Source organism: Cydia amplana, chromosome Z (genome assembly GCF_948474715.1).
Source record: "Cydia amplana chromosome Z, ilCydAmpl1.1, whole genome shotgun sequence".
Classification (NCBI taxonomy): domain Eukaryota; kingdom Metazoa; phylum Arthropoda; class Insecta; order Lepidoptera; family Tortricidae; genus Cydia; species Cydia amplana.
Window position 1 is genome coordinate 11315096 of NC_086096.1, and position 24796 is coordinate 11339891.

Here is a 24796-nt window from a genome sequence, read left to right on the forward strand (position 1 = left end):
CTTCCGCTTAATTTCTATATCACCTTATGGATTATTGTAAATTTACATAGGTACTTAATACAAGATCTTTTAAGATCAAACATTTTGACAGCTAGGAATTGGACCTTATGTATAGACTCGGACCACGATAACTTTGCACTGACTTGGCAATAACAATGCATATAAAGCCTGTGCCGAAAAAAAACTGTAAATTTCAAACGGTTGTAATTTTATTCCTAAACATGATGACGACGGCTTTCTTATCGCATTTATAAGTCCTATTATTAAATTATATATTTTAGTGCAAATAATTCTGGTTTTACGCCATGCGACGTTACACCGCTGAATAGAAGAGATCAATGAAATTTGGTATTTTCCAAATGGTAAGAAAATTTTCATCATACTCCATGCTTGCTTTCGATACTTAAAATAACCTCGGAGATTCGTGCATTTCATAATAACCAACTACTAATTTAGTCATTTGTCTCTTGAACAGAGGTCTCGAAGCGGCAGACCTCTAGGAACAAGTGACCCATCAGAAATATTGTTAATAGAATTTGCGCCCGCCCCCGCATGCCCGTCATATTTATCGTGAAAAATTGGGGTAAATATTCGGCTAAAGTGAAACGAACTATAAACAAAATACACAGTATTTAGATTCGTTCAAAAGTTAGGATAGCCTCCTAAGGCCCAAGGTCCTACCGATAGTACCTATTCAGTTCGATGTAATTTAAACCATGTTCAATTGGAACAGAGTCGCTTTTGCTTTGTTTCGTTCAATTTTCAAACAACGCAAACACGACTCTATTTCCTACAATTTAGGTTCAAATTTCAGTGGTAAATTTTGGATGTTTCGTTTATATGGCTGGGCCTTAGGAGGATAGCTAGAGGAATCGAAAATTTGCGTTATTAATTTATAGGCCAAGTCAAAAAGCATACAATTTCCTTCGTACAAAAAGTCACATTTTTTAATAGACGATGAGCAAAGTAAGACCACCTTACCTGGTCTTACTTTGCTGCAGTTTCCTGCAGTGCCGTTCTCTCGACTATTAATGGGTTCAAATCAAGAGTGTATTAAAAGAGAAGGAGTAAACAGCCAAAAAACTTTGACATATCCAGCATGTGTTGGGATGGTGCAGGCAAATATGAAAAACGGGTCCGTAAGTAGCTGTCACTGAAGGCGCTAGGAAAAAGCTGCCTATCACTCCTACAGAAAATAGAATAATAATAAATACTGATAATTATTTAAATTAAAAGTAGTAATCCTAAAATCCAAAAATCCTTACCAATCCATAAATTTTTCATTTGAAGATTACAGTTTTTTTTCGTTACACCCCTTAAATAAATATCCCTTTTGCATCAAACCTAAGTATATAATGAAGTTGGAGTAGATTTGTATTTTTACAGGTAGTATTTTCCTCGCGTTTGTGCCTTTAAATCCTCGCAACGCTCAAGATTAGCTACGTTAGTGGTTCACTTTTGGAATTTCTCGCTGGCTCGGTTATCAATACTAGCAAAATAGTTGATTAACCCCCTCATGTTAATCAACTACTTTGCCCACTAGTGAAACAATACTAGATACCTATATTGTTGAAGAGGATAGAAAGTAACCAATTAGATGAATGAGTTAGTTTGACGGACGATCCATCAGGAGGAAAATAACAAAAGGAATAAATCCATTAGATACTTAATTTAATACGAAATTACCCGAATACACCTTACTTGTATCCAGAGATTTGTTTAGTAGTTGTTCGTAAAACATTGCAAAAGCAAGTTTCAGCAAAAGCGTAGAGACAAACCAAAGAAAGTCTGCAGCGCTAGATTAAAAGTAGTTTTTAAAAATCAGTATGCGACAACACCACAGAAAATGGATTAAATAGTCTTGATACTTGTGAAATTTCTACCATATTTACCGTCTATGAAAAAATTTTGCTGTATGCACAGCTTAATTTTTATGGTAAAATAAATTTCATTCCAACAATAGATGTCACTATTAATATGTAGACATATACTAATATTGATAAATAATATTGGGAGAATGTGACATTTGGCTTCATCAAAATTAATAAGCTTTTGTAATATCCGCGACGGCGGTAAATAGGTACAGAGGGCCTACCGCGAACACCGAAGTTCTCAATATGCGAGCATCTTTCTCTTTTACTCCCATTAAGGCGTAATTAGATTGACAGAGAAATTGCCCGCAATTTGCGAACTAAAGTTTTCGGAAAAACGAAATAAACCATTAAAACAATAAACATACAAGGTGTCCCAAGAAGTAGTGATATACTGAATGTTTTATTTTTCTAAGCGCCCTTGAAGTTGTGAACATACTGGGTAATTTTATCTTTCTTGGCATTAATTTTTTTTTAATTCCATTCAAAGATCTAACGATAGTAAATGTTACCATACTGAATTGGCCTATCTATCAGCTTAGCACACAAAAAAAATCAAGCATCTACCGCAATAATTCACGTCACCATAAATAAAAATCTCATCGTACTCGGCGATAGGTGAAAAATTAAAAAAAATCATAACTCCGAAAATACGAAAAATCGCGGAACATACATGGGGGTGATTCAGATAGCCCTCTAGGTCCTCTACCTCCCAGCTTCAGTATATCACTACTTCTTGGGACACCCTGTATATTAAAAATTAATTTTAGCTTTAACTAGTAGGTACCCATGCCGTGAGCATAAGCATGGAGGTTGTGGGTTCGAGCTCAAAACCCGGCTAGTACCAATGAGTTTCTCGAAATGTTAGAGGAAGTTCATAAGAATCATAAGTATGCCTATACCTATTAGGTGTGTTCAATTTGCTGTGAAACCTTAGTCTAAACCAATATTATATTATCTAAGTAGGTACATATGGTGAAGTATTAAGATGTTTCATTCCACTTACCCGTCATCAACTCCAAATTTTGTAAACATTGTCGTTTTTCAGCTTGAATCGCCTCGTGCTGACTTTTTACAAGTGTAAAATTATTCGTCATGCGGAAAAGTAACTCCCGCACGCCGGTTTTGTAAGGTTTCACCATGTTTATTCCGTTCATCACAAAACACAATGAATATTTAAACGATTTTGACAAACATACCATAGTGCATGACGTTTACTGACTGCTTAAAAAACATTGCCATATGTAGTTTTTTAATTCGATGTCAAATTATTGCGCTGCAGACTTTCTTTGGTTTGTCTCTAACTCTCTTGTAGATTGTCAGACGTAGATTCCTATGCTCCAGAATTACTCATCAGTACACCATGCTAATTTCTGAAACACACAGGTGCTGCTTGTACAGTCACCTGTTATAATGTGTTACACTCACCGTATTATTGCAGGTGACTGTACCGACCCGTCTAGGTGAATGCGCCATGTAAATTGGGTACTTTCCTCTACTTAAAATAAATTATTTCACACCGTGCACGAAATAAAGCACCAGATAATTATTAGAAAAATATAGATAACAGTTATTTTTAAATACTATTTCTATTTAATAAATTGGATTGAAACATAAAATGTAGGCGAGTTGACCGTGACGTCACTACACACGTTTTCATAAAAAATCGATATTAGAAAATCGTTTTGACAGTTCTAAAAAAGAAGCTGATTTGACTAGTAGGAAAGTAGCCAATTGTCAGACAGACCTATTATGAAATTATGACTCGAAATGGGTCAGTCAGAGACAAGGAAGACAAAATAAATGTTGATATGGAACGTTTTATCAGGAGTTTTGTCGGTTTGATAATAAGGAAAACCTAATATATGAAATTATAAAAAAAGTATTTTATATTCAAAGGGCTCAATCTGTCTAACTCTATTTTTATGCTTTACAGAAAAGTAAACATAAAAAATCGCACTAACGCCTAAGTACAGAAAATAATAAAGTCTGCAAAATACATGATCAAGCTCATATCTTTTCACAGGCAATACTCGTATGTATAAAACGATCAAGTAAACGTTATGTTCATGTTATGATTTATTTATGTCAGTAGAATTCTATAGGTACATAATATATATTATATGAGGGTAAAAACAAGCCGGAAACAAATAAAAACAAAATAATTCCTTGAGATATAGATTATCTAAGCTAATTTTGCACTAACTGGGATAGAACAAAGAGAGGAAGTGTCGTTATAGGTATTTATTATGTCATATTTTCATAGAAATTTGACATTAAGGAATAGGTAGAGGTACATAATCACACTTTGTCTTTGTAAAATTGCAAATGCCATGTAGAATTGCTTGGTCCAATTCTAAGATTCTTAGGAGTACTCGGCTAGCACAATGTCTGTGTGCCCTTCACCCCAATGTTTCACTTAACCAACCTGACGCTGTTAAATGGAAAAAATCAACTTTTTTCATACGATTTGTGGCCTATTTTATAAAGCTACAAGTTACAATTTACAAGCGGAAGTCTCGTTCTAACACATAAGTTTAGAAAGAGACTTCCGCTTCTAAATTGTAACTTGTAGCTTTATAAAATAGGCCACTGGTCTCTTGATCCTGAATAGTAATGGAACCGATTGGCATCAAAATAATTTTTTGACAAAATTTACGATTTTGTCGCCGACTGTAAATTTCTTCCAAAATTTGTAAATGCCAATAATTGTTTATTTGGAAGGTCTTTTTAGACTTTTTAGGCGTAGCAAGCGTGGGATCGGATACCTGTGTTCACAGTGCCCCATTAAAAATTAACCTGATGTGTACATCGAAATCATTATCTTCCCAGTGATTATTTCAAAAAGGCCTTAGTATGATAACAAAGTAGAGTTATCTATAGGAATTATATTAGTCACGTCGACATAAAAATGTGGCCACCGTAATTTGCGTACCTATACATTCTCCGGAAATCAAATACCATTCCTTTCTTAGTTTTTACAACATCTCTACATTTATGCACATATTCCATACAATAAAAAAAAATATGATTAGTATATTGAATAAAAAACCCAGTATTTAATATATATATATATCATCGAGAATTTATTGATTATTTTAAGTAATAAAGCGCGATTTTTCGCGCATTTGCCCCATAAATGCAGTTGGCCGACCTTATTTTATCAAATTGGTATGTTACTAACATTAAGTATCGATCATGACATTTTCTTGCTTCGTATTAAGTAAATTATACGGTTTCCCAAGGACACCGGTTTCAAATCAATACGTACTCAGGTCAGCAAATCGCTTCATACGCCGCCTCGACTCGACACTAACACTAATGACCTATAGGTACAGTCACCAGCATAAATAAATGACTATGGGCAGCCGTGCAAAAATATCTGATGCTCCATTGGAGGCATAAGTATATGACGACACTACCTCGGTAAAAATATGTGATCCTTTGTGACCAGCAAAAATATCGTTAGTCCGTATCCGCATAAATATCGGATCGGGTCGCTTAAAAATATTTGATTACTCATAAAATTCAAAATTATGTGATTACTCTCGTCTAGAATAAATATCTCTCCACTGCAAAAGCAAATACATCGGATGGACGACAGACCGCCTATTTATCTGACACGTTGGAAAATCACAAATATGTTATCGACCTTTAAAAACGAACCATACATGTTTGGTATAGAGTCGTAAATTGTATAAAGTGATTTGACAATTCACGAAAAGAGTGCCGACTTGTCATTGTAATGTCATTGTATATGTCTGTCTCACATTGTATTCTATCATCGATTTGACGGAATAAACTGTACGGATATGATGGTCGTTCTTGTCTACGTGACAGCGTGATAAAACGGTGTCCGTCACTTTCTTTCCCACGGTGTTAAACAGTGACAGTTATTTTATCACGTGGATAAAGATGGATAAAGCTATCCATAATAGGCTGGCTGGATATAATTTTGAATTGTAACGTATTGCAATCATGAATCTAGTAATTCTAGTATATAACTGGATCTGGCATGAGGGGTGGGGGAAATGACAAAACGGGATAGTCTTATGTATCTTTCAGTAGGAGTAGCAGCGAAAGCGCTATTATTGTTTGTCCTTGTCAGTCTCACAGGTTGACCTCTTCATCATTCTTTTTATGTAAGAAGGAGGTTTATTACACATTGTCTATTAAAAGTCTACCTGAATTATGTCACAATTTAAAATTGCAAATGAAATATGTGAGACAGACATATGCAATGACAAGTCTGCACTCTTTTCGTGAATTGTCAAATCACTTCAAACAATGTAAGGCTCTATGCTATCCAGGTATGGTTCATTTTTGCCGATTGATGACATATTTCATAATTTCGTGTCAGATATATAGGCGGTCCGTCTGCCATCCGATGTATTTGCATTCACATTGCGAGAGCTATTTATGCCAGTTGAGAGTAATCACATAATTTTGATTTTTATGAGTAATCAAATATTTTTAAGCGATCCGATCCGATATTTATGCGGATACAGAGTAACGATGTTTTTGCCGGCCACAAAGCATCACATATTTTTACCGAGGTAGTGTCGTCATATACTTATGCCTCCAATGGAGCATCAGATATTTTTGCACGGCTGCCCACAGTCATATATTTTTGCTGGTGACTGTACCTAAATAACCTAAATATACTTGGTCAACCAGATCTTGACAGTAGATAAAGGCGGCAAATTTGAAAAATGTAGGCGCGAAGGGATATCGTCCCATAGCAAATTTGAATTTCGCGCCTTTTTTTACTGACAAAATTTGGTTGACCAGCTGTATATTATATCGCCGGATACATGATATTCTCTTTTCAGTCCCTTCATTGAAAGATTTGACAGAATTAAAAATTAGTTTGTAAAACAAACGCGTTATGAATATTTTCAGATACCTACTACATAAATGTATTTAGACGTAGGTACTTATCTATGTAGGTACATGCCTACACCGTGGGCACGAGTAACCCGACAGATTTCCCCAGCTTAGAGCTTACTGTGGGGCATTTTCAATAAGAAATAAATGAATCTAATCTAATCTAATCTTAGTCAATTTGTGTTAAATTGTCCTACAATATTTATTTATTTATTTATTTTAACCACGCATTCTTCTTCGCTTTCTTGAGGTCATAATACTGTGAAGGTTCGGAGCCCTCCATCATGCGTGGCCCGACACGCACTTGGCCGTTTGTATAAATAAATGTAAGTAACTGTTTCTAAGTAAATACGGGTACTGGGACATTTGGGGAATGGGCATTCCAGGCCAGAATTGGGACTTTAATTTCTAGTACAGTCATCAGGCGACTTTAATGTTAATAGAATAAGTGCGGATCAAGGTTAATTTTGAACACCTCGCCCGCTTAGCAACTTCTGCTGCTGACTGTACGATACCTATAGAAATACCTACCTACCTAACTTCGGGAGTATTTTTATGTTTTTCGATGTCGAAGTCGCTGAGCTTTAATACATTCAAATGTATGCAAATAGATTTCCCCTTACGACGACCGGTCAAGTTGAAGGTGATTACAGTGTGTTTGGTTGGTGCAATAACAAAATTGAAAGCATGTTGCTATCGAATGCATGATACCTATACACGGTGACTTTTCACTTCGTGTTTGTGCAGCGTAGATAAACCAAAGAACAACACGGATAAAAGTTTACTGATAATACGTATAAATTTTCTTACATAATGCACGTCGAGGGCGGTCTGATAGAAATGTTTTGTCTATTAATTTTTATCTTTGATTTACTTAAATGAAAGAGAAATGAAAATCGGGGTAGTTAGAAAAAAAATTCAACGATACGACTTTCCTGCGAGCGCGAGGCCCAACTGGCCCAAGTTACCTTGAAAATAAAATGCTTCAAATAGTTCTTTCAAACCCCGGTCTGAAAGAACTATTTGTATCTACTTAATTCAGATTTGAAACTAGAATTTACACCCGCTTCTCTTTTGACAAACATTAAAATGGGATTTTTATTTATCCATTAATTTGGATACATAGCAGAATGTCCAAGTCGCAAAATGTGCAGGCTACGTAAAATGAGCAAATCGCAAAATGTGCAAATCTCATAATGAGAAGATCGCAAAATGTACAGATCTCATAATGAGCAGATCGCAAAATGTGCAGATCTCATAATGAGCAGATCGCAAAATGTGCAGATCTCATAATGAGCAGATCGCAAAATGTGCAAGCAGATCGCATAATGAGCAAGTCGCAAAATGTGTAGATTTTGAAATAGAGCTCAGATTCTACAGGTCCAAAAAGCGTAATCGTTGCCAATAAGGCTTCTGTTGATTACCGAATGTTAAAATATTTTGAAACAAACCTGCTATCTTTTTTATTATTTTGATACCTTATCGTGACCTTGTTTTATGAGCAAATAATTTATGAGGCAGTGCTTTGAAATATGCCCGTTGGACTTTGTACCATGCAGTTTAACTAGGGACGACACACAAAGCAAACGACATTACTATATGCACCTTTCGCGACCTGCACTTTTTACGATTTGCACATTTGGCGACCTGCGCTTTTTATGATTTGCACATTATGCGGCCTGCACTTTTTACGATTTGCACATTTCGCGACCTGCACTTTGTACGATTTGCACATTTTGCGACCTGCTCGTTTTACGATCTGCACGTTTTACTACCTGCACCTTCTGCGATTTGCACTAGTGCTCATTTTGCGACTTGCACATTCTGCTATGTATCCGCATAGGGGATTAATTAATTTCATTACCTATATGTACCTACCTACGTACCTATGTATAGGTATCCGTATAAACGACTACAATTCTACCAAAATTAATGACCTAAGAATCTACCCAAAATCTACATTTAAATTGTTGTCGCCGCGGCATTTTGGCAACACCCCTTCGATGATCTTGGCAACACTGCGTGTGACGTACATCCGGAGCTGTCAAACCCAACTTCATATAAGGCCAAGCACAAGGCGGGAGCGACCTCTTTTGCCATCTAGCAGCCACCAGCGACGGAGTACTTGTCTATACAGTGTATTGCTGATCTGAGTATAATACTTTCATACCTATTTGCTATATCATTCACGGTCGTATTAAGTGTAATATGGTCCACATATTATACTTAATACGACCAGGTTATCACTTGTATTTTTGGTTAATTGTATAAATAAATAAATGTATTAATGTTGCTTGGGTGTTTATTTCAAAATACGAATAGGTGGGAATCGTATCTATAAGCGTTCGGCTTTTATGAGTTTAACGTGACCTAAGTAAGAACCTAGAAGCCTCATAATAATAATAACATAATCTTGAGAGACTCTCGCTAGGTGGTTGGATCAAGGGCCGGATGCAGAAGGCGGTGATCTTGGACACGGCGCGGATAGTCCGCCGGTTCCTCTCTCTGCGGCCCTGACCACCGGCAGCTTGGGCCTTGCCCCGCTGCTGGCGGCACCCTAGGTTAGGTTTTTTATAATATGTTTATAAGTATTTTGTATTGTTTTTGTAAGTGTTTTTGTATTTTATTTTTATATCCATATTATAAATAACCTAATCTGAGAAATTAAATGGATAAAGGAAATAACAATACAACATATTACAGGAGCATGCCGATCCATATTACTACAAATACTCTCCGCAAACTGTACTAGAGTCACCCGATTACAAACTTTACTGGGACAGAACTATAATTACAGACAGAACTATCCACTACAACAGGCCAGGGGGCCGATTTTTGAATTTCGACTGTTCGATTTCGTGTATTTCGTTCAGTAATATCTCCAATAGTAGGCATGTAAATTCTACTAATAGAATTGAAAACGAGTGGTCAATGGCACTAGATTTCCAATTTATATCGCTCGTATTTCAAAAATCAGCATTTCGCCGTTTTCCACCGATTTTCGAGTGACGAAATCGAGCGATCGAAATTCAAAAATCGGCCCCCTGATATTACCCTTCATGACAAAACCGCAAAAATTGTATATCTGATCGACGTTGCTATTCCTAACACCCACAACCTCACCTCTACACACACTGAAAAGATCAGTAAATATACAGACCTGTCTATAGAGATTAAAACCCAATGGCGAGTGAACACAGTTAAAACTATTCCGATCATCATTTCATCCACAGGTGTTATCCCCCGCACTCTGCATTCCAGCCTCAAGACTCTTGATATTTACCCACTCACGTACATAATCCTACAAAAAGCTGCCATTATAAACACATGTAGAATAGTTCGGAAATTTCTAGCTTTAGAACAATAGAGTCGAAAATACATTTCTATATTCGTTTGGCCAAAAGCCCGCGGATATGGAAACAAAACTTCCTCCAATTGGAGAGAAAAATAAAGAAATACCAATAATAATAATAATAATAATTCTTTATTGCTTTACCATGGTACAGTATAGATGTCAGAATAAATGTACAATGTCTCACATGGACCCTGTAAGGGCACAGCATCATAGCTTACTTCTAACTATCCTCGACTATTTAATGAATTATACATCACATTCCTCCATACTAGGTAGTCTAGGTACTCCATAAATTTACAAATCATGATGCCTTTATCATGTGATTCATATGCTAAGTTGTTACAAAGTCGTAATTTGTTTCTTTATTTCGTCTCATGCCAGTATAAAAGACAAATGGTTTATCTTATCTTAACTAAACGTTTGGACTCAATTTAAAAATGGATCAACGTAGGTAATTACTTTACGATACCCTTTAGTGACGATGTAGCTTAATGTCAGGCCAATATGGTACCTATTTACTTGATTGCGCAATGATTTCAGGAAAGAATATTTGAGTACAATGTTTCTGAGTCTTCCTGTACCTACATGTACCTTCGTTTCCTGGAAATAAAGAGTATTTTGCAAGGTGAAGTAAGCGTCTTAACAGTTTTACACTATTAACACATGGCGAAGTGTTAAGTTGTTAGCGTGTCAAAGAGTTTGGCGTGACTTGCTGACTAAATAATACAGTTTCGTCATACTACTAAATATCATATTTAATAAAAAAATATGCCATAACATAAGGTAAACAAAATGAACCGAGATGGGTGTAAAATATAAAACCGAAAATGAAGGGTTAGGTAGGTATCATACGTAGTTGCGCCCTGTAGCCCGGGCGAAAGATACGGCTACGGCATCCCCTGCCTGTCGTAAAAGGGGTCCTCGGGGTCGGAGACGGTCGCAGCTAGGGACTGCGACTGAAAAAAGAGGGGACCCATAAAGGGGCATAATGCTAGGACGGCACTGGCGCGTTCATTGGAGATCCCAGAGCCGTCCGAAATGCGCCGAGGAGGACAACTGGGAGGTTTTTAGTCGGTGAAAGTCCGACAACCTCCGCGCTGTCCCTGCGGTGCGGAGGTATCCACAACGGATTTTCCTCCCAATAAAAAAAAAGGTATGTACCCACTTATGTACCCATCTAGTTAAACCAAATATAATAGATTTTTTGAAGTGAAAATTTCTTTAGCGGCGCTGGGCACTTTTTGAGGTGGGGAAAAAATGATAAACTCGAGACAGCGTAAGGCGATCACGTGACCGTAAGGGGCGTAAGGTTTAGATGGCCACTCATAATTTAGATGGCATTTAAATCAATAAAGAAAAACTCAATGTTATTTGACATTTATGTTGCGGACTCATTTTCAAGACTCTTTACCTATGTTCAAATAATTTGACGTTGTCATGGCAGTATGTAAATAAACATGAAGGGTCCACGGAAAGAACATGTCTACACTAGTGACATTTTGAGTAATCGCGGTTTTAAAATTTGGAACAATGTCAAAACGTATGGTAATTCCGTGACTAGGTATTATTTAACTAAAAATAAACTTGTGTTACATTTATTATACAGTGGTAGCAAAAGATATAACTAATAGTTCATTAAGAGCTCTTCATTTTGAGATAAAAATCTCATTTTCCGAAAAATGTGACTAGACATGTTCTTTCCGTGGACCCTTCATATGTCAATGAAAAAGCGTGATCTTATTTAAGAATGATAATAATATACTTAAAATAAATAAATAGAATACCTCCGCTAAACGTATGTATCGTGTTACCGGGCGTCGGTAACATAGTGAGATGAATTAACTTCTATCGGCACTCCCGGAGTGCAACCGTTGTTGCTTGTTTTATAAAATAGTGAAAATACCTAGTAGTTACACGATAAAAATTAAACTAAAGAGAGCATGTAGCTAATTAACAAGTTAAAATAGCTAATTAATAAAAACTAAAGTAACTGACATGTACTAGCTAGGCAATTTACGTGTGAAAATAGGCAAAGCCATACGAACAAAAATATTTAGTAACCTATATATAGATAGGCATGTGGGTATGTCTAATTTAAACACAACTGTTGCTAAGTAAATTTATTATCTACACTTTAGACGTAGGTATTGCATTTTCAACTCTAAACCCATGCATGTTGAGTTGAGGTGCCATATTTGTTCTTAATATTGCGACTACCTTTATCTTTTGTTGTTTTGTTTTATTATGGCTCGAATTCAAAAATATCTCCCGTGTTAAATGTTGAATGCTATTTTGAGCTCAATGGAAAGCTACACTTTATTTAAAATTACATGGTTATGATTAAGTAAATAAAAAATGATTGTATGCCAAATTAAAATTTAATTCAATTATTACACATTTTATTGCCTAACACAAATACATTAAACACAATCTTTTAAAATAGACTTTATATAATTTGGATTATCATAGGTAACATAATAAATAATAGTAGATTGATCATATGCATACCGTTTTATTAGGCAGACGTCTGGTTTTTTAATTATCCCATAGCAGTCTTTAATCCATCATTCGCTAGGCAGCATTCGCTTGGTGTACCCCTTACATTAGGTACTTATATATGTATATCTCATTAAATTGTTAAAAGGGCCTCGACACGTTAGGTTCGGCTCCGCGCGCGCCTCCCATAAGTCCGGAACACCAAATTGTTCCGTAGTAATGGGTAAAAGATAATAGATACCTACCCACTTCTGACGAGATAGTTTGACGAAGTGAGAGCGTCAGTTCGAGACAGAAATGTTCAATACGGGGAAAGGAATATTTTGAAACATGACAAAGTAAAAACTTGAAGTTTTTCCTTGAGGTAATTTTGCACCGAAAGTTAGGTAAAAGGATCGTTATTTTTTAAATCAGAATGGAAATTATACGACAAATCTGGGGGCACGGTAGTGCCCCCGCCAAGTCGAGCAAAACAACGAGGCATGGCCGTACCATCCTTTTCTCGAAGCGATTCAGGCCATTTTCGACGTCCTGTAATTTTGTGCTGGCTGAAGCTAGAAACCTGAATTTTCAGTAATATATACAGGGTGACACCTAAGACGTAATACAAAATAAGTAATTTTGACTTAAGTAATTGAAGATCGAGAACACGATGCACTAACTCAGTTATTAAAGTTAATCAAAATTATTTTTAGTAAGTAATTTTCTAACAAAATAATTAATTAAAATCTTGAAGTGTGGACACACTGTAGCACCTATTTATCATGTTAACTAATTCTGACATTTAAAACATAAAACTACACTCATATGATGTACACTGGGTACAGTCATTATACGTATTACAAATTAAAGATATCTTATTGATACGGTTTTAACACCCCCTGGCACTGATTAAAATAACCGACTTGGTTTCACATTACTTACATCTCAATACTTTTTTTGTACTAGAAGCGTTGCGAGACTTGCACCTTTTTACATGTAATCTTATATTATGTACCTTTAAACGAGCAATTCTTGTTTATTTATTTATTTATATATATATTTCGGGGATCTCGGAAACGGCTCTAACGATTTCGATGAAATTTACTATATGGGGGTTTTCGGGGGCGAGAAATCGATCTAGCTAGGTCTTATCTCTGAATGAAAACGCGCATTTTCGAGTTTTTATATGTTTTCCGAGCGAAGCTCGGTCACCCAGATATTGTTTTTGATGGGATCCATTTTGACACGAGTTTTGATTGCTAATCTTAAAAAAAAAAGTAGGTAGGTAAAACTTTCTAAGGTCGGAACGTATCACTTTCAACCAGCTGCATATAAACAATGAGCCATTTTCAGAGCATGAGAAATAAAATAATACCCATTTTGAGCAATAAGGGAGGTGGAGTTAACAATTTTAATAGGTACCTACCTCCTGTGTTAGCCGGACCGTATGGCCGGACCACTGGTCGGTTGAAGGACTAAACCTTATAAAAGTTATAAAGTATAGTATAGGTAGGTAATACTTAGTTGTAGTTTACACTCTAATGATGGGACATCAGCCAGTCGCAAGGTGCCACCGGCTCAGACTTTTAAATGTATGGAGACTATGGAGTGGTGGGATTTTTTTTACATTTAGGTACCTAATTAACTTAATTATTTTATAAGTTTTGAACAAAACCTGAGCCCATACAATCATTAAATAGCAAGGCAATATAAAGGTTGGCTTTGCGAGGCCCAGGGGGCCGATTTTTGATATTCGACCGCTGGATTTCGTGTATTTCGTTCAGTAATATCTCCACTACTAGCCATGTAAATTCTACTAATAGAGTTGAAAACGAGTGGTCAATATCACTAGATTCCCAATTTCTATCGCTCGTATTTCAAAAATCAGCATTTCGCCATTTTCCACCCATTTTCGAGTGACGAAATCGAGCGATCGAAATTCAAAAATCGGCCCCCTGGGCGAGGGCCCCATTCGCCCCCGCCTAGCTACGTTACGCCACTGGCCCATGCAAATCATGCAATGTGTAAACGTGAAAGATGCTATTAAGTGGAAAGTTTAGCACAACCAATTATTTTCGATGTTATGAGTTATGAACCAACTAGGTATTATCAATAATTTCATTAACCTTGAAATTAAACTAACCTTGCTCTCCGCAAAGGTTGGAAGATAAACAACATAATGCAAAACAATATGCAAGTAGATACCTTCATTTTATATAAACAACATGACTATAGGTATCCAACAACGGGCATAGTACTGGAATCCAACCTAACTATACATGTACATATATTATTAAATGAGGTACTTACATCAGGAAAAAAACGGAATCCTTATAGGATCACTCGTGCGTCTGTCTGTCTGTCCTACCATTCTCCCCCCCCCTTTATCTCCCAAACTACTGGGTTTAAAATTTTGAAAAAATTACACAAAATAGTTCTTTACCTATTAGATGACAGGAAAACCTATTAGAAAAGAAATGTGCAATCAAGGGTGTCAGACTTAATTACGTAGTTTTTGATCCGACCCCTACGGGTTTTTAAAGACATTTCATTCGCGTTCCACATAAAAAATACATGGTTAAAAATTGGGTAATGTACCCTTGGAGCGCGGTACGACTCGCACTTGACCGGTTTTTATCTGTTTATATGTACATTTATAATCAATGTAGGCGGGTATTTTTTTTAAACAACGTATCGAATACCAATCTACATCATAATATTTATCAGATTATGATAAGATTCTTGGCTTAGGTATAATGTATGTACTTCCTTATTGTACTTTGCTAAAGGAGGTTGTTTTGAATTCGCTCTACATTTCTTGTGTAGATAAATTGGTTTCTTTAACCGACTTCAATATTTCAAATGAAGGAGATTTTCAGTTCGGATTTGGAAAATTATTTACAAGATCACTCGAGTGTTTCAATGCAATGCCTAATTATGTACAGTTGCATACATTGCTTTATCGTTACACATATTATAAGCTCTCTATGCCAGGAACCACATGTTACGACCGGCAATGGGCATCGTTGCTCTTTCGCGGACATAGTGACAGATAGTGTCTCCGAAATATGGCTCGCTCATTATACCTACCTACAATCATTGATTGAGCGATAAGTGCGGTGCGATGGTTAGGTTATATTTACATGGGCTAGTTTCACAACTTTTTAGTTTAAATATTGACGAAAACTTCAAATTAAAGTATTGAATATGAAGAACACATCATATTTAAATTTGACGCTGCGATAAGTTTTAGCTTTTTACCATCAATTTCAATTTCAATTTCTTTATTGTGAGTTATATGTAGGTAATACAGATGTTCTAAAATACTTAATGTCCATTATAACCTGCCTTTAAGGCGTACAATATTCTTAAACTACATGCATTATTAAATAATTAAACTAACATAACATAATCAAAACATAACAAAAACCGACATACATACCACCATCATAATTGACTGAAAAAATAGTTAAAATTAGCTGTCAAAGGGGACCCCAGACTCCCATGAGCCGTGACAACGCGAGGAAGAAGAGAGTACCTATACGCTTTGCTGCAATTATTCGATGTTCAAAGTGGAAGCCACGCACCATTATTATGAAAATTTATCTTTTACTGTTTTAACAATTAAAATTTGAATAATACATATATGTTTTGTTTTTTCCTCGCAAGTTTGTTGAAAAACGTCGTATGAAATCTTGGAGGATACAACTAAACGGAGTAGCCATTAACAGGCTTTCCCCTCTGTCGAAAATAGGCGGCCAACGGTCATACACAATGTATGGACTGACGTTTATCTGACATGGCTATTTTTACGTTACGCATACATTTGACGTTCCCCTCCCCCGCAAAAATCGGCAGACTGTTTTGTACAGAAAATTACAGACATGGCGTCTCCGTTTGATTATATCCTCCAAGTATGAAATGCACGTGCATTGGTCATTACACACATCTGCTTTCTTACGGCGCGCTCGCTTTCAGCTCATGTTTATAAACTAATTTCGGGTAGTTTAGTGTTGTTAAAGTATATCTTCATTGACATTTTGCTGGGACGTGAGTCATCCGTGACCAGTGACCACACCTGGTGCAACCCAGCTTGAACGGATTGTACCCGTTAATATCATTAAACATTTAGATTGCATATCTTATTTGGACTCGTAGAGGAGATCACCTGACTATTTAGTAACTCCTTAAGTAACACAGCTGATCAATTCGACAGTAACTTTATTACCTATGTTAATCTGGTAGGTAGGTACCTATTTGCCAAGTGGTGGAATCACCTTATTATAGACACAATGGAACAGATTACCACACCAGCTGGAAAAGGCTCTCTTGATTGTTCAAAAACTGATAAGAAAGTTGCATTTTATTTACATGTAATCAAATGAAAATGTTGAGTTGTTTTCTTATGTTTGCTGGTAGAATTCACTTTTATTTAATAACATTCATTTTGAATCGATTTGTTTTGTTTTAGTTTAATATTTTACAATTAGTATTTTCCTTGTGTGGTGAAATTTTTTGTGTTTCACTAGGGGGTAAAATTTATTTAACCCTCGTGCCTTGAAACCCTCGCAAGGTTCAAGATTCCACTATGCGAACCAACCAATTTTGGAATCCTTCACTTGCTCTGGTACTACTCACTAAGTATTAGCACGACAGGTTAAACAACAACTTTGCCCCCTTGTAGATAAAACAAATAACGACCTATTAGGTATAATATTTATTTAAAACTTTCGCGTTTTGAACACATATTAACTCACATTTACAACGTCGGTAAATAAAGGTAAAAAATAAATTTCGCGATAGACCCGTCTATAAATGTGAGTTAATAAATAACTACTACTATCGACTTTTTAATTTGGTTGTAATGTAACTAAACTTGCTACCTACTTGTATAGCGTATATTCAGTGAGCTAGTACAACCTATATAATAATTAGGAGTGGGTAATTAATAGCCAATTGTAAATGACTTGTGACAATACTTCATATTCAGTTTGATAGGATTTAATTATAAAATCGCAATTGCGTGAAAAACGCAATTGTGTGGAAAAGAGGACAGCGTTGCTAAATTACTTAAGTACATACCTAATGTTTTTTTCTTGTACCCTAAATCCATACTAATATTATAAATGCGAAATTGTGTCTTTCTGTCTGTGTGTTACCCCTTAACGCTTAAACCGCTGAACGGATTTAGTTTAAATTTGGCATAGAGATAGTTTGAGTCCCGGGGAAGGACATAGGATACCTATTTTTTATGTCTGAAGTAGGGTTGCCAACTATTTTTTGGTAGAATATAGTATTTTCCAGAATAGGGCATCAAAAATATAGTACATTTCAAAAAAATATGGTACTTTTAGATAAAATACTAAACATAAGTGTAACATACGTTTAATCGGAAATATAGTATTATAGCGTACTATATATTTTTCCAAAAGTATATAGTACAGAGAGCCAAAATATAGTACAATACTATATAATATAGTACGGTTGGCAACCCTAGTCTGAAGTCATCCCTAAAGAGGGCGAAAAGGGGGTGTAAATTAGAAAATTAATGTATTGAAATTAAAATTAATGAAGTAAGCAATTAAACATATTTAGTTCAAAATTATTGCCATTATTAGATTTTATCCAGGCCGTATACTTACTCTAACTGCTAATATAATACTAATTCCATACAGATAAGGTCGCGGGCAAAATTTAATACATTATATTATCTTATAGCCCTAAGCCAATTAAAAACAATACCATTTTTTTATTGACATGTCTACTGTAACTATTTTTCACATCCGCTTTGAAAGCACTGTGCATAATTGCGTTTTATTCTCTAGAGTGCAAAGTAATTTAATAGGTATTATGTAGGTACTTTTTTATTTAAATGTAATGTAAAAATATAATTATATTATGGATACTAACATAGTTTCTAAGATTTTTTAAAACTAATCTTACATATATGGGTATAACACTTGAAATAAATAATTCGATTTCAATATACATTTTAAGTTGTTGCTTTTCTTTATCTTCGCTGATAAATATGGACTTTTAAGCGGTGATTTTCGATGATCATGATCAATATAAATAGGTAAGCATTAATTTCTATTAGAATTGTTTAGGTATACCTAGTATTTTCCCCGCAAGGTGAAAAATGTAGTAACACGCGGTAGCAAAGTTTTACACCTCCCGTGCCTTAGCACCCTCGCAACGCTCAAGATTCTCAAGACGCTTATTCAACCTCGAGCGCTTTGGGATTTTTGGTGACTCGAGACTATATCAGGACGATGGGTAGGTAAACAACAATTTTGCTCCCCCGTTAAATAAATAAGTATTTTGTCAAACACTGATTTAACCGGAAAATTATGAAGTTATTTCATATAACTATTAATATCTGGGAGACCGAGCTTCGCTCGGAAAACATATAAAAACTGGAAAATGTGCGTTTTCCCAGAGATAAAACCTAGCTAGATCGATTTTTCGCCCCCAAAAACTCCCATATAGCAAATTTCATCGAAATCGTTAGAGCCGTTCCCGAGATCCCCGAAATATATATATAGATATAAATAAATAAATATACAAGAATTGCTCGTTTAAAGGTATTAGAGTTCCTAAATGTAACTTTTTCCATCTTTTTACCTCAATTTATACCGAATTGTAATTAATCTAAAACTTTAATAGCTAGTAGGTACCATTTCATACGGCACTTATTCAAAATCGTATGTTACTTGCGCCCCGACCTTGCCACTAGCTATGTTTAACTTACGTAATGATTGGTGGCCGAACGCAAATCGTTCTATGAGTGACAAAAACATGCGTATTTTATCAGCTGTTGATAGGTCGGTAGGTACATACCTAAAAATATCAACAATCAAACCAAATTAACGTTTTTAAATTTTATCAATAAAATCATCATTTACAAGTAAATTCTATCAGCCAACATAAGGAAACAACTCAAAAATTTTATCAAACTACTTTGCCACTCTTGTGGATAAAATGCATCTTTCTCATCAGTTTTTGAACCATAAAGAGAGCCTCTATGAACTGGTGTGGTGAAAATAATATTATTTCATTTGATCAGCATCACACTTGCGCAGTAAGCGTGCTATTTCACGCAAGTGCAGCGGGAGTTAAAGTCCATTTTTTTCCCCGGGAGTTATAGCATTTTTTTAAGTTACCTATGTCATTAATTCATGCGAACCAAGTAGGTTTTAAGTAAAATACTTGTTAAAAGTAAAGGTATGTATAAATAAAGCATTACTTTCAAAATACTAACGTTTATAAATTAATTATTTTGTTTAAGTATGTTTAAAAATATTTAATTTGATTAATATAATAGTCTTTTAAAATATTTTTACACAATTTTCAATCGTGGCTGATGAAAACCCCTAATGACAATATGGCGGACGAATGTTTGGAAAAATGAATTATTTCGCTTAAAATTTAGTTTTTCTTTGCAATTGTGATGAAAAACATTGTGTGTAACTCCGGGGGTAAAAATATTGCAAACTCGAGTCTTTAATTCTGCGGCTGTCGTGAATCTATCGACCTCGTTTGCAAAAATTTTACTTATCCCCCTCGTTGCACAATGTACCTACTATTGTACTTCTTGTAGCGTGAGAGTTTTGCCATGGGTGGGTTTTTTATGTTGGCAATACTGCAATACTGTCTGCATCAAGCCGGTGCGACCGGTTGAGGCAGGCCGCGGCGCGAGAGCGGGAGGGGGCGAGCCGCCTAGATGTGTTTATCATCGCGCTTTCTGCCACTCACGGCCCGAACACAGTGACGTCACATCAAAACCTTAAGCTTGTCTATTTCGTGATCGTGACTGTTTTTATCATAATGTGTTGCCTAGTGTTCTTGGTGAAATAATTTTTATCAAGTTTATAAAGCTGATCAGTATTGGTTATCGCGTGTTATTTGTAAAACATATCGAACGCTTCAATAGGTAGATATTCTAGTGTGCGTTGAATCGGTCACCGGTTGCACTCGTTTGGTGTGATAGTTGTTTATCGGCACCAACTCTATATAAGGGGCTCGCGCGAACAGAAGTGCGGTATTTGCGCTCACAGGACGCGTCCAGTGTGTCGCTCCGTTTTACACCGAACTAGACTTGCAAGAAGACTTCAGAACATGGCATCAAGAGACCCGGCTTCAGACCAGCTGGTCGGCTACAAGAAGACTCTTAAAGTAAGTTCTTAGTCATTAATGCCGTTAACATGAAGTACGATAACAGCTACTATTAGCTACCTAATTACTGCGTTTGTTACTAAGATCTTGAGGATACTAAAATCCATTAATATAATCAAAACGATTCAATTTTTTTTTACAGGTTATGTTTTGACCATTCTATTTTTCCCTGTTCTTAATTAAAGATTGAATATTTCCCTGCCTATCGCGTAAAACTTGTTTACTTAAGTACCTATTATGAGTTTAATAAAGAAAAGTCATTACTAGGTATCTTTTTAATGCGTCGTTTAAGAACTTAACTGTCTCTGTTTGTTTGCTCTGGATATTGTGACTAAGTAAACTTGATGACCTTTAGCTACGTTTTATCTCGAATCGGTGTTATCAGTTTATCAAAAGTGGACACATATTTGACAAAATTAATGATGATGATGACTTTTACAGCAGTGATATAAGTAGGTATCGATTAAATCATGTACAGAGGACTGCTTATTTCTGTGGTACTTACTTAAGTGTCCTTGCATTAGTGTAATTACTTTTTACTTGTACTTTGTACCCTGTATACTAATATGTCGATACCTACGCATTGAATGTGCTAAGCGATTGTATGACGCTTTTATGTTACGGCTTAATATTTTAAATCAATGTTTGCTCTTTAGTGTGTATCCTTATATATCTTCTCTTCATATATATGTAAATAAATCTTTAGTGCTCATCACTAAATTACCATTATCAAAAAAACTTCACTAAACGGTATGCCTTTATTTATTGGTCTTCACCATCAGTTCAACTTCACCAGAAGTCTGTTATCAACTTACCTAGAGCAAATGGACAAAACATACTCAAATCACTATAAGTGAGTCTATAATATTTGAAGAGTTCAGATCAATATATCATTGGACCAACTGTAAAGTATAATCCCCTTCCTATAATCATCCAGCTGTCTACGAGAAATCAAGGAACATAAGTAACGTCGACCGTGGTAAATGCCACTATGGGATTATTGCGTCTATTTGAGTTTTTTTTAAAGAACGGCAATTTAGAGAATGAAACGAAACATTGAGGGCGTTCCTATTCCTACCAATCGTATACGAGAAATAACGAAATCGACGCAATTCGTAATTTTTAGGATTTATCCCGGTTGACCATTCATTAAAAAAAGGTTAAAAAAAAATCCGCCAGCGTCGTCACAAAAAGGTCCTCCTTTTTGAAGTCTGTTAAAATAGTGCCATTGCAATTTAGTATTTTATTTGTTACTTACTAAAAATCTTATTTTTTGTTTTCAGGATTCCCCTGGTTTCATCACTACCAAATCTGGAAGCCCCGTAGGAGTGAAGACTGCGATCCAAACTGTTGGTAAAAACGGCCCCGCCCTCTTACAAGATGTCAACTTCTTGGATGAGATGTCTTCTTTTGATAGGGAGCGTATTCCGGAACGCGTGGTACATGCTAAAGGTGCCGGCGCGTTTGGTTATTTCGAGGTCACCCATGACATAAGCAAGTACTCCGCTGCTAAAGTGTTTGAAACTATTGGGAAAAGGACACCTATTGCAGTCCGATTCTCAACTGTTGGCGGTGAAAGCGGCTCGGCTGATACTGTTCGTGATCCTAGAGGATTTGCCGTCAAGTTTTACACAGATGACGGTAACTGGGATTTAGTTGGGAACAACACTCCTATCTTCTTTATCAGAGATCCTACTCTATTTCCTAGTTTCATACACACCCAGAAACGAAACCCCGCAACCCACCTAAAGGATGCTGACATGTTCTGGGATTTCCTGACTCTGAGGCCAGAATCAATCCATCAGGTTTTATATCTATTTGGTGATCGTGGAATCCCTGACGGATACAGACACATGAACGGATATGGCTCCCATACTTTCAAACTGGTCAATGCTCAGGGAGTGGCTCACTGGGTGAAATTCCATTACAAGACCAACCAAGGAATCAAGAACTTGCCCACGGATAAGGCCGCTGAACTGGCGTCCTCCGACCCTGACTATTCCCTCAGAGATCTGTATAATGCAATTGGCAAGGGTGACTTCCCTTCGTGGACATTATACATCCAAGTCATGACCATGGCGCAAGCAGAGAATTGCAAATTTAATCCATTCGACTTGACCAAAGTCTGGCCCCATTCCGAGTACCCATTGATCCCAGTAGGTAAGCTGGTTTTGGATAGAAATCCCAAGAACTATTTCGCTGAGGTTGAGCAATTGGCCTTTAGTCCAAGCAATATGGTTCCGGGGATCGAGCCGTCACCCGATAAGATGTTGCAAGGTCGTTTATTCTCATACAGCGACACCCACCGCCATCGCCTGGGTGCCAACTACTTGCAGATCCCTGTGAACTGCCCATTCCGTGTCACTGTCTCTAACTACCAACGCGATGGACCTCAAGCTATTGCCAACCAGGAAGGGTGCCCGAATTATTTCCCTAACTCATTCTCTGGGCCACAAGAGTGCCCCCGCGCACAGCGTCTGCAACCTAGATACAACTTGACCGGAGATGTCGACCGCTATGATAGTGGTCAAACCGAAGATAACTTCTCTCAAGCTACCATGCTCTACAAACAGGTGTTTGATGATGCCGAAAAGCAGCGTACCATCTCGAACTTTGTAGGCCACCTCAAGGATGCCGCGGCTTTCATCCAAGAGAGGGCCATCAAGATCTTTACCCAAGTCCACCCGGAACTAGGCAGCAAGGTTGAGGCTGGCTTGGCCCCTTTCAAAAAATACCATGCCAATTTGTAAATATTACCAATTAATATTGAATGGTGCTATAAAATGTTATCAGTGCTAATAACCAAGGGCCGATCTTTATGTACCTGGGTAGGTACCTACAATTATTATTATAAATATTTTCCTATTATATTGATGGGGATTTGTGGTATAATACTTACATTTAAGCATTTTTAAACGTCTTGTTTTTTCTTTGTAATTTGTAATAATTTATGTTCTTCTATTTTATTTGGTTTTGTTGCTGATGAAACTACTGATCACAATGTAATTTTTTAAAATTAAAAATTGCAACTCATGTATATACTTGTTTTTCTTTACAACTAGTAGTTCTCCTCGAAGTCTGAACTGAACTCGCGGTTTGCCAAAAACTATATAAGTGTATAGAACGATTGAATTTTTTGCATCTTGCACCTTGCGATTTATTGCAAGGTCTGTGGAGCCCTTAAATCTAGATTTAAAGTCAGAGAGATATTAAAATAAACTGTATCAGTGGTAAAGCCATAATGTTTCTTGTTTGTCAAATAACTATAATCAATAGTAGATTACGATACAAGTGCGAAAAGTAGTAAATGAGTGGGACCAAAGGGAGAGTTTTAAATCGACACGAGTTGCGAATTACCTTTGCATACACGTGCTAATAGATATTTTTTCTACTCCAGCACTTAAATGTGTCAATTAAATGACTGACAGTGATATCTAAAGCAATGTCATTTGAATACAACTGCTTTATTTTTTTTAAAGATACAAGTTCCGATCATCTTGATTGAAAGAGGTATGTTTTCATTTACAATAATAACTCTTTTTTTTTTAAATAATAACTCAATTTTTTTTAAATAATAACTCTTTTTTTTTAATAATAACTCTTTTTTTTTAATAATAACTCTTTTTTTTTATTTTTGCTGCAGCTGTCATAGAAAAAGTAATGTATGCAACAGCTCATAATTGGTTCTTAAAATTCTCGGGTCTTTTTTTACAAAACTCGACTACGTCTCGTTTTGTAACTTCGACCCTTGAATTTTAAGAACCCTTATTATATCACTGTTGCATAAACTACTATTATTATGTCCGACTCGCAATTGGCCGGTTTTTTTTCATCTAAGTTTAAGGACATGAAGGTCTGTAAAAATATGCATTATTAACCCCATTCTCCTCAATTCTGAATGATTTATTTATTTAACCTTTATTGTACAATACAAGAAATTACAAATGGCGGACTTAATACCATAAGGCATTCTCTACCAGTCAACCATTGGGCCAAACAGAAACTTACAATTGGTGCGGAAAAGAAAATT

At 36.1% G+C, this 24796-nt stretch overlaps 1 protein-coding gene across 1 annotated transcript; it reads left to right on the top strand.

Moving 5' to 3' along the window:
- Positions 1–20448: 20448 nt before the first annotated feature.
- Positions 20449–23526, top strand: LOC134660784 (catalase). The gene is made up of 2 exons (XM_063516573.1): positions 20449–20766; positions 22050–23526. Exons 1-2 carry the CDS (start codon positions 20710–20712, stop codon positions 23514–23516), a joined length of 1524 nt encoding a protein of 507 aa, XP_063372643.1. The 5' UTR covers positions 20449–20709; the 3' UTR covers positions 23517–23526.
- Positions 23527–24796: the final 1270 nt, after the last annotated feature.